Consider the following 11,486-nt stretch of genomic DNA (forward strand, 5'->3'; position numbering starts at 1 on the left):
AATACTAAAATAAAACTGCTGAAGCTCTTGTAGCCTATCAATCAGTGGTCAAATGATACAGGTATAACATTTTGTTTGGAAGCAAGAGTCACCAGAATGCTATCATTAACATGACATGCCATTTGTTATAACCAAAATACTTGTCATCATGACACATTCAGACGTTGATGACTTGTTTAGCCAACACAATGATTCCAGTTGAAAATAGCTTTGTTTTTAGGCTGTGGTATTTTGCTCTCGTTACTAGATTCAATAAAAATCCAGTTTGGATAACATTTACGTCAATAAAATGATGAACAATATTCTGCTCAAGATCGATAAGTTGAGTTATCCCCATACAATGTACAGCATTTTGGGTCCCAGAGAAAAAAAAAAATGAAAAGAAATAAGATCCATCCATTATTATTGTTTATTAAAAGTACAGTAGCTTGGGAATGCAGTTACTGAATGTCCACAGCCATGCCCAGATCAGGAGTCTCTTCAAACGTGATTTTATAATCAGCTTCCTGCTCTTCAAACACAATGACCTGCATGATGATGATGAAAATTAAGATGATGAAGAAACACATGAGGGTAACTGAACGAGACTGTAAGTAAACACAACTTTGTGAACCTAAGACTAAGAACCTAAGAGCATGTATGATCTCTTTTAATGTCTTATTATCTTATCATAATGTTGCTGACTAAGCGCTTGTAGTGAGTCCTACCTGGTTTACTCCACTGTTGAGAAAAGGTCCTGGGAGGTAGAGTGTTTGCTGGGGGCCGATATACCAGTGGCGCCCCAGGTTCAAACCATTGATGAAGACTACCCCTTTGCCCCAGCCCTGCAAAGATTATCATAGGCATTACAAAATTATCAACATCATAACTTTACTGTCATCCCCTTTAGTTTACGCCTCATAAATAATTAATGTGCTTGCCGAAAGCCACCTCAAACATACTACTTCAATACCATAAATACTACCAAGACAAGCAAGCACACACATTTTTTTCAGGGGATTTTCTAGTTCATTCTTAGAAAATGTATCTATTTACAATTCACTTAGGAGGAATTCAGACTTGAGTTACAGGCACATCAATGGGACTTTATTCCCTTTTTATGCACTTTTATCTTTATGCGTATTTTGACCTTGAACTTGAGTGTGAGGAAACGCATGTAACAGCCAGCTATTGGTTTGTGGTGGAGATCATAGAAATGTATGGCGGAGGTGAGTCTACAGATACGCCGTATTCTGACCATGATTTAATACCCTCATAATTTCACCACCTTTACGCATGCGGAAACCATGAAGAAGGCCGAGCACCGGTTGGTTCCAAGTGGAAAAACATCTGCTATAGAAATAACACCATTCTCCATGCGCTATAATGCAGAAATTGATAAGAGCTAGGTAATTGAGTTTGGAGAAGGGGATTGTAATTACAAATAGCAATTTTTTTAGATGATATTTACTTATTATCGCTGGAGACAAATGTGAAACCATCCGCCAAAGTCGGTCCCTCTCCTTGTTTGGGCGGTGTTCGGCGGTCGACGTCACCGAACTTCTAGCCATCACTGATCCATTTTTCATTTTCCATGGGTATTGTCTTGTCTTGCATCACACCTGGTTTCAATCCCATCAATTACATGTTGTGTATTTAACCCTCTGTTTCCCCCTCATGTCCTTGTCGGTGATTGTATGTTATATGCAAGTTATGTTCTGGTGTGCGACGGGTTTTGTACCCATTTTTTTATTTTGTATATTTTGGTTTTCGGAGTTTTGTGAGCACTTATTAAACGACTCCGTTTATACCAAGTTCGTTCTCCTGCGCCTGACTTCCCTGCCACCAGCACACACTCATTACACATATCAACATATGTACAGTGCATTCAGAAAGTATTCAGACCCCTTGAATTTTTCAACATTTTGTTGCGTTACAGCCTTATTCTAAAATTGATTAAATTGTTTTTCCCCCCTCATTAGTCTACAAAGATAAAACTGTTTAAAAATATATATATATATATGGAAAATGACATTTATATACAATACCAATCAAAAGTTTGGACACACCTACTCATTCCAGGGGTTTTCTTTATTTTTTACTATTTTATAAGTTGTAGAATAATAGTGAAGACATCAAAACTATGAAATAACACATATGGAATCATGTAGAAACCAAAAAAGTGTTAAACAAATTAAAATATATTTTATATTCTTCAAAGTAGCCACCTTTTACCTTGACAGCTTTGCACACTCTTGGCATTCTCTCAACCAGCTTTACCTGGAATGCTTTCCAAAAAGTCTTTAAGGAGTTTCCACATATGCTGATCACTTGTTGGCTGCTTTTCCTTCACTCTGCAGTCCAACTCATCCCAAACCATGTTAATTGGGTTGAGGTCAGGTGATTGTGGAGACCAATTCTTTTGATGCAGCACTCCATCACTCTCCATGGTCAAATATCCCTTACACAGCCTGGAGGTGTGTTTTGGGCATTGTCCTGAAGAAAAACAAATAATAGTCCCACTAAGAGCAAACCAGATGGGATAGCGTATCGCTGCAGAATGCTGTGGTAGCCATACTGGTGAAGTGTGCCTTGAATTCTAAATAAATCACTGACAGTGTCACCAGCAAAGCCCCCACACCATCACACCTCCTCCTCCATGGTTCACGATGGGAACCACACATGTGGAGATCATCCGTTCACCTACTCTGCGTCTCACAAAGACATGGCGGTTGGGACCAAAAATCTCAAATTTGGACGAATCATACCAAAGGACAGATTTCCACCAGTCTAATGTCCATTGCTCTTGTTTCTTGGCCCAAGCAAGTCTCTTATTATTATTGGCGTCCTTTAGTAGTTGTATCTTTGCAGCAATTCGACCATGAAGGCCTGATTCACGCAGTCTCTGAACAGTTGATGTTGAGATGTGTCTGTTACTTGAACTCTGTGAAGCATTTATTTGGGCTGGGGTTACTCTAATGAACTTATCCTCTGCAGCAGAGGTAACTCCGGGTCTTTCTTTCCTGTAGCGGTCCTCATGAGAGACAGTTTCATCATAGGGCTTGATGGTTTTTGCGACTGCACTTGAAGAAACTGTCAAAGTTCTTGAAATGTTCCTGATCTTCATGTCTTAAAGTAATGATGGACTGTTGTTTCTCTGTGCTTATTTGAGCTGTTCTTGCCATAATATGGACTTGGTCTTTTACCAAATAGGGCTATCTTCTGTATTCCACCACTACCTTGTCACAACACAACTGATTGGCTCAAATGCATTAAGAAAGAAAAAGATATTCCACAAATTCATTTTGAACAAGGCACACCTGTTAATTGAATTGCATTCCAGATGACTACCTCATGAAGCTGGTTGAGTGAATGCCAAGAATGTGCGAAGCTGTCATCAAGGCAAAGGGTGGCTACTTTGAAGAATCTCAAATATAAAATAGATTTTTTTTTGGTTACTACATGATTCCATATGTGTTATTTCATAGTTTTGATGTCTTCACTATTTTTCTACAATGTCTAAAATAGTAAAATAAAGAAAACCCCTGGAATGAGTAGGTGTGTCCAAACTTTTGACTGGTACTGTAAGTATTTAGACCCATTACTCAGTACTTTGTTGAAGCACCTATGGCAGCGATTACAGCCTCGAGTCTTCTTGGGTATGACGCTACAAGCTTGGCACACCCGTATTTGGGGAGTTTCTACCATTCTTCTCTGCAGATCCTTTCAAGCTCTGAATATGCATATGTTTAGATGGCTTTCTTTCATTGATCCCTAATATTCTGAAAACCGTTATCTCAATATATTATATTGAGTCTAGAAAAAAAAGTATAATTAATGGTACACCGTATTTAAAGGGATGCTTTAGATAAATGTACTGAAAACTCCATTGAATGAAAACTCCATGAGGAAATCTACTTGCCAGCAAGTGGGAGGTTTTCCAGCGGTTTAATTAAATCTATTCAGTCTGCATAAGGGAGACACTCCCAAAGAGCTCATTGCGCATTTCCTAAGTCTGAATCAGGCCCTTAATCACTAGACTTCCCTGCTCCACTTCCACGATAACAAACATACAATAGCATCAGAGAGAAGCACGCACACCATAGCAAGTGTCACAGCCAAAGTATCACAGTATAATATGACTGTATTTACTCACTGGTAGCTTGACGAAGGTGTCACTTGGATAGCCGTAGGTAAACATTCTTCCCAGGAAGAATCCAGGGAAACTGGGAACGTGTGGAAGGGACATCCAAGGTGCCTGGTTGAGGCTGAAATAGATATTACTCAAGGTATAGTCACAAATATATTAACGCCACACTGTTTAATATGTACATGCATACCATCAAAGAGTGGGCCACCAACAGAAATGTGTTCCATGAAATGTTCACATGCAAACATTGGTGTGCTTGATTGGTATCTGTAGTGCTCAAGCTCATAAAAAATACTTTTTATGAGCTTGATTGTTTACAAGTACTACAAGTTGAAAATTAAAATATACCAACCTATCAATAAAACTGGTTTTCATATCCAGACTGTATATCGTGAAGTCCCTCAAAGGGGTGTTGTTCAATAGAATGTCACCTACGAGACCTAAAATACAACACAGAAAATAAAAAGGCATCAAAGCTGAAAATAAGGACATTGTTACCAGTTTCTGCTACAGTAGAATAATATAGGCAAAATAGGTGTGCACCTTTGCGCTGTTTATCTAGAGCTTTCCCATAGTGAACTCGTCCACAGTTCTCAACCAGTAAGCTCAATGTCCGTTTCTCCTGTAGTTAGAATATTAAATTGTTATTTGGCTCCATACTTTTTGTTGTTGACAATTATGAAAGCTTGAAAAGCTTGTAGGTACTATTTGGAAGTAGCTTCCAGTAGGCCTCGTGTTCATCTTGCAGTACCTTTCCATCAGGCACCGCTAGCTCCAGATTCTGATGCTTGAAAATGCCAATGTAGTGTCTGTCCACAAACACCTAAAAACAAACTTCACATCTGTCAAACAAATGCCTTCAAATGTGACTGTATTGTCCCAGCTTCTTTATCATAAGAGAATCATAAGAGATTTCCACATTAACAGGGCCATTTTAATAACAAAAAATGTGATAGAACTGTGTCATAAACTCTATATTTTAACAAGACATCGTGTCTATAGGATAGACCCACCAGGGCTCTGTCCCGTACATTGTCTCCAGACTTGAGGGAGCCTCCGCTGGTTATAATGGTCTCATAGAGGGTATAGCCATAGGACTGGCCATTCCCACTGTTCACTGGGAGATTCTCCATGTTGACTGGGGTTGGTGATTTAAATGGCTAGAGAGACATAAAGAGCCACACACACTGTCGTGAAGCGTAAGTTTGGTGTAGATCTGACCCATGCATACACATACACACACATACAGTACATACACACATACGCACATATGCACACAGAGCCACAAACAGACGCACACACACACACACACACACAGACCGACCTACACATGGACCAGCGCCCACACCCACGCACACACACAAACACACACACACACACATATGCACACGCATACCTCCTCAGCGAAGCTCAAGGCATCCCACAGAGAGAGGTGCTGGTACATGATGGCTGGCTCATACGTCTCCTTCCAACGCAGGGCTGGCATATCAGGGAGCTTCTCACCTCCGACACACAAGGACAAGGGAGTCATCAGACAAGGTCAAACACACTCTCCCTTACACTCTTCCAGACTCAGATTACAGTAAAACTAACCCTGGATTTAAACACATTTTCAATGGGGATTCTCTACTGGTCCGGGAAACCAGCCCTTAAAGTTGACAAAAGTCGGGCTATTTAATTATTATTTTTACGTTTAGTGATCTACTTACTGTGGTACTGACTGAATAGATCCCTGAGAAGGTGATACTTTGGCGTGTATTCTCCCGATTCGGACAGAGGTGCATCATAATCTGGATCACAGAAATCATCAGTCGGGACAGGGAAGATCTCTTATGACATGTTGGTCCACACTGCCACTCACTGGTGGCAATGTGTAATACAAGATAATACAATACTAAATTGTGAGAGGAAACTTCAAAACACATTGCCACTAGTGTAAATTGGAATGCTGCTAAAACCTGGAATAAATATCTAGATAAGATACCATAGCTTGTGATTAGTGCCTTGTAGATTGGGTTGGTCAGTGCTCCACTCATGAAGCCAAAGTTAGTCCCTCCGTGGAACATGTACAGGTTGATGGACATGCCGCGTCTCAGAATCTCCCGTACAGCAGAAACCATATCTGACGAACAAAGAGATCATTCATGTTCATCGCAGATATCAAACAATTTAATAACTGACATTTTGGAGAAGCATGTTAATGTGGAAATGACAGGCACAAGAATATGTTCATGAACAGCAACTTCAGAAAAACTCCACAGTCTGAAAAACTACAGAATAAGCTAAAGGAATATTAGTCATTTCACTGATTGCTACTTTTAAATCATTGCGGAATCCTGCATATACTGGAAAGATGAAGGGAAACACATGGAAAGAGGTTCAGGACAGGGAGAAATGGAGGGACCACGACAAAGCCTAAGTAAGTAAGTAAGCTTAAAAATACAACCCTACCCTCTTGTGCGAGGACATGGTGGAGGTCTCCCCATGCATCAAACCAGCCGGTCCAGTACTCCATCACCATCATGGGGCTATTGGGCTGCCATGCATAAATACACAGTCTTGTGTCATTTTAAAGCATGGCCAATGTATAAATACTTTGCTGATCTTCCTAGTAACCTTTGTTAAGCATTTGTTGAAAATGTTCTAATATGAAGATGAGGAGCAAGTGGAGTGGATGGGACGTACCTGAATAGCATTCAAATACTTGATGTCCCCCTGATTTAGTTTCTGTAAATTCACTGTTCTGATTACTATAAGATAGGTTGGAATGAAAGGAATATACTGTAAAATGACAGCAGAAATTTGATCAGTGAATGTGGACACAAGGACAGTGTAAAACAAGGACTCTGTGAGTCTACTGTAATGATAAACTGTACCTCCCGTCACACCCCCTTCCTTTAATCCCTCATGGTTATCTGACGTCAGTAAGAGCTCATTGATTCCTCTGGACTGTAGAGCCTATGAAGAAACACAGTAGTGAGTACCAATACTGGACATGACCCCAAAATTATAAAACCTCATTGGATAATGCCATACATACCGTAATTACATTGTTTGTCCATTTGTGTGTGTGTGTGTGTGTGTGTGTGTGTGTGTGTGTGTGTGTGTGTGTGTGTGTGTGTGTGTGTGTGTGTATATTTGTGTGTGTGTGTGTGTTTACCTCCTTGATGAAAGGCATGTAAGTATTATCCATTGCAAATGATCCATATTCATTTTCCAACTGTACAGCAATGATTGGCCCTCCTTTCTTGAACTGAAAAAACAAAAAATACATTTTCAAATGATATAGGACAATTATACCGCTAATATATTCTATCAGCTATAGCTTTAGTTTGGCTACAGCCAGGTTCTATTCGAATAGGAACCAAGTAATGACCTGTAGAGGAACCACTTTTGGAATGAGCTTGTCAAAGAACGTATTGACTGCCTCAGCAAATCCTGGGTGAGTAGTCCTCAACCTCATACTCCCGTCACGAAGAAGCCAACTTAACCGAGGGAAGAAGAGAGTGTGGAAAAGTATTATTAGAACTGCCAGGGAGAAAGAGAATTGGGGGTGTTGTAGTCAGTGAAACTCACTGTTCATGAACTGTTGAGTCATATTCCCAGGAGGACAGAAAGCTAGAAGACAACCAATCCACTCCTCCCTGGGGTATAGCATAAGTTGTTTACCCTGGTCCCCATGGTCGCATATTACAATCAAAATGGTACCTTGTACCATTTTGTGCAAAACACATTTACACGCTCCGACTTCCTTATTACATTTACTGAGGAATGTTGCCTCAGAAATGTCGTGACTCTTAAGAGTAGACAATTCAACAGTAAAGTAGTGTATGGCAGAGTCTCCTATTCAAAATGGATGGCTCCGTTGGCCTCAATTCCACCAAACTCCAAATGCGGTGGTTTAAAAATGGAAGGTCAGACAGACAGATAGACAGGCAAACATACAAATAGATAGACAGACAGCTGACTGACCTCGGCAACCCTCCTAGGTCGAGCTCAGAGCAAATGTACGGCCCTGGACGCAGGATCACCCAGAGTCCTACCTCAGCAGCCAAGTTAATGTAGGCTCTGGGAAAACAAGACACGATGAAGAGTTATAATCAGTCAGGTACGCCAGTTACTTCACCTCAACACCAGTGGCAAAAACAGGGACATCACTCCGAACCAAAGATTGTCAGTTCTTTTCAGATATAAAAATAAGTCCACTTCTGAACTGAGGTCTGATTTTGGAGTGTAAGTTTCACTTGAGCGTCAGATTTGCAAATATTCTGTGAATCATAGACGTATCTAATTGGTGTGAACCCAAGTCCCCTAGAAACATGGGAATCATGTGACCTGACCGCAGTGCCATTAATTGCACAGCAAGCGCTGTTGTTGTGGAGATGCATTGGATGTTGTCAGGATAGTGCATCTGCTACTCACTCCCATGAGCATGGCAGCTCGAGTAATAACGACACCTGATGCCAAAAGATGTAGAATGAAATTGCCAATACATTTCAGTCGTTTGAGTATTAATGCCAGGAGGATAAATAAGATGAAAGGCAATTGTTTGTGTTTGTATAGAGCAATGGAAAGCTGCAAACGTTCAACTGTAAATGGTGAAGAGGAGGAATAGGGAGTCCTTACTCTAAATCCAACTCTGTTTGAAAGTGGAAAACCCCTCTCTCTGGCTGATGTAAGCTCCAAGGTACATATCTGCAAGATAAACAGAATGCTCCTCATTATCGCCCAACAAATGACCAGGGTCATGAACTATTACAACACACACGCACGCACGCGCACACACACACACACACACACACACACACACACACACACACACACATACACATACTCACACACACACGCATACTGATGCTACACACACACACACTCACACAAACACTTTCACACTCAGCACATATACTGCAGTTACTGTCTATTATCTATCCTGTTGCCTAGTCACTTTACCCCTACCTACTGTATATATTCATAGCTACATAAACAACCTTGTACCCCTGCACGTCGACTCGGTACTGGTACTCCCTGTATACAGCCAAATGTTTTTTTACTCATTATTGTTATTCGTTATTCAATTCCTTGGTTTACTATTTCAAATGTATTTATTTTTATCTTTAATTCTGCATTGTTTGAAAAGGACCCGTAAATAAGCATTCCACTCTTAGTCTACACATGTTGTTTACAAAGCGTGTGACAAATACAATTTTATTTTATTTTATTAGTAAGTATTGTACTGTAGGCTTAAGTTACGACCAAATTGGAACCCTATTTAGTATAGTGCACTACTAGGACCCATAGGACCCATAGGACTCTGGTCAAAAGTAGTGTCTATGAATAGCATGCCATTTCAGATGGTCAAAGGTAGTGATTGCCTTAGTGATTGTATGCTACCTACGTAGTGAGGGTGTTGATGCCACAAGCCTTCATTTTCATCAGGCGGTCCCTCCAGTAGGCTCTAGGGACCCGGAAGTAGTGGACGGATCCCCCCAGAATACGGAATGTTTCTCCCTCCAAGGTGAACTGGGACGAGTTGGCACTCAAACCTACTCTCCTGCTCATTCTCCTGCCACCGGGCGCAGTACTAGGCAAGAATTGTCCGTGACACATTGATTTGAGTCAATAAACATTGAACAATACAGGTCACACAAGTAGCACTCCTTTCTAGGCTACTCCAATTCATAGCCTTGTGCTTGGAGATTTTTTTATTTAAATAAGACCCCAAGTTTGCTGAAATTCCAGATGGGACATAGTCCTCCAATCTTACAAATAGATAATATGGATAAAATAAGGTATTTTTGTGTTATCCACTATCAAGAAATGATATGCATGAAACCACACACAGTTGTATTCATCCTTTTTACATACTGGATAGAAAAGGGGAACTGTGCGAGAGTCCAATACTTCAGAGTAGGGCTAATCATTGAAGTGAAGACAAAACATTTCTTTCAGTCTATCAATTCATGCTCATAAAACATGCCGTAGAATGAATAATAAGTAAAATATTATTATCTTACTTACCCCAGGTACCGGTACATGATGAACCCAACAATGCTCAAACAGAGAAGTGCATAACGTCTTTTGTGGGCTTTCCTTATTCTTAGAACAACCATCTGTTAATAGTAAATATATATGTTAATCTGTTATCTGTTGATAGACAGTACTTACTTTATAGAAATGAAACTCTTTCCAATGACAAACACATCTAATCTGCTCGGATCTGCTGGGGAAAATGTAGCTAGGAGGTTCACTGCAACTCCCTCAGGATAGATAGAGTATAGCCTATTAAGCATTGCACCGCCCAGAAAGGGTGTGTTTGTGCGATGGTGTGAGAGAGAGACTCTTTGAGACAAAAGAAATACATTGAGACATTTCCACGTCATAAATTGATAGCCTATCAAAGCAAAATGCTGAAGAATTTAAAATATTAAAGTATTTATGGGACATTATTATTTCCATATTAGAAGCGTGGTTGGGGTAATGTAGTCAGTCGTCGGTGTGGTAAATGTTTGCAAGGTGAAGGAAGCATGGAGAGGTCAGCGATAGCCAGACTTGTAAAGTGGGCTAATTAACAGAAGTTGGGTTTTGGAGGAACGCCATCAGTGCGTGCTCTGCAAGCAATGTAGTGGATGAAGGTGCAGCAAAAGCGTGGAGAACGGATAGATGTGTTTATAGACAGCGAGGAAGATGAAGAGCCGAGTGTAATGGGAAGATGAATGTTGAGGAAGAATGGCATCAGACATGATAAAAAAGAATCTGGACCAGTAGGAGTTACATTTTTGGAGAAAGTGGACCCTTACCTTTTGGCTGATCTATTTGTGGTTTCAGGATGGGTGAGAAAGGAGTTGGGGGCAGTTGAATCAGTGAAGGTAACCTTTAGTGGAATTGTGATATTTGTTTGTGTTTCTTCTGACCAGAGGGAACAGGCTTTGGTTACGTAACTTCAATATCTGTTTCTTGCTTTGCTCTTAGGAACAGGGCATCATGGAAAGGAGTAGCGTTAAGTTTGGAGGTGGAGAAATTTAAGTAGAAAATTCCTGTTTTTTGTGATGCCCGCCGTTTGGTGCGTCATAGAACCGGTGGGGAGCGTAGTAAAACAGAGGAGTCATTGTCAGCTTTTTTGAGTTTTGAGTCAGAGCCTCTACCAGACAAAGTAATGTTAGGATATATCAGTTATCCTATTAGAGTTTCATGGTCATGTTGCAGCAGTGTGTAGGAAGGAGATTCCTGTGGGAATTGTGCAGGAAGGCACGGGACAGAGGATTGTATAGTTTTGGTGGATAAAGTTGTGTTTGTCAACGGTAGGGGTGCTCATCTTGCCGGCGGATCGGCGGTGTAAGGTGCGAGAGAGGCAGGTTGA

The 11,486-nt window shown here is 40.6% G+C and overlaps 1 protein-coding gene across 1 annotated transcript; it reads right to left on the reverse strand.

Annotated features, from left to right (window-relative positions):
• Positions 1-386: 386 nt before the first annotated feature.
• Positions 387-10,363, reverse strand: LOC106603653 (beta-galactosidase-1-like protein 2). The gene is made up of 19 exons (XM_014197572.2): positions 10,148-10,363; positions 9,525-9,710; positions 8,756-8,824; positions 8,102-8,197; positions 7,506-7,614; positions 7,290-7,382; positions 7,006-7,087; positions 6,815-6,879; positions 6,581-6,665; positions 6,114-6,251; positions 5,839-5,919; positions 5,526-5,632; positions 5,143-5,289; positions 4,881-4,952; positions 4,673-4,751; positions 4,482-4,569; positions 4,136-4,247; positions 708-824; positions 387-527 (listed from the first exon to the last, which is right to left on the reverse strand). The coding sequence occupies exons 1-19, from the start codon at positions 10,237-10,239 to the stop codon at positions 441-443; spliced, it is 1,905 nt and encodes a 634-aa protein (XP_014053047.1). The 5' UTR covers positions 10,240-10,363; the 3' UTR covers positions 387-440.
• Between the last annotated feature and the right edge of the window lie 1,123 nt (positions 10,364-11,486).

This window comes from Salmo salar, chromosome ssa04 (genome assembly GCF_905237065.1).
Source record: "Salmo salar chromosome ssa04, Ssal_v3.1, whole genome shotgun sequence".
NCBI classification, from domain to species: Eukaryota; Metazoa; Chordata; class Actinopteri; order Salmoniformes; family Salmonidae; genus Salmo; species Salmo salar.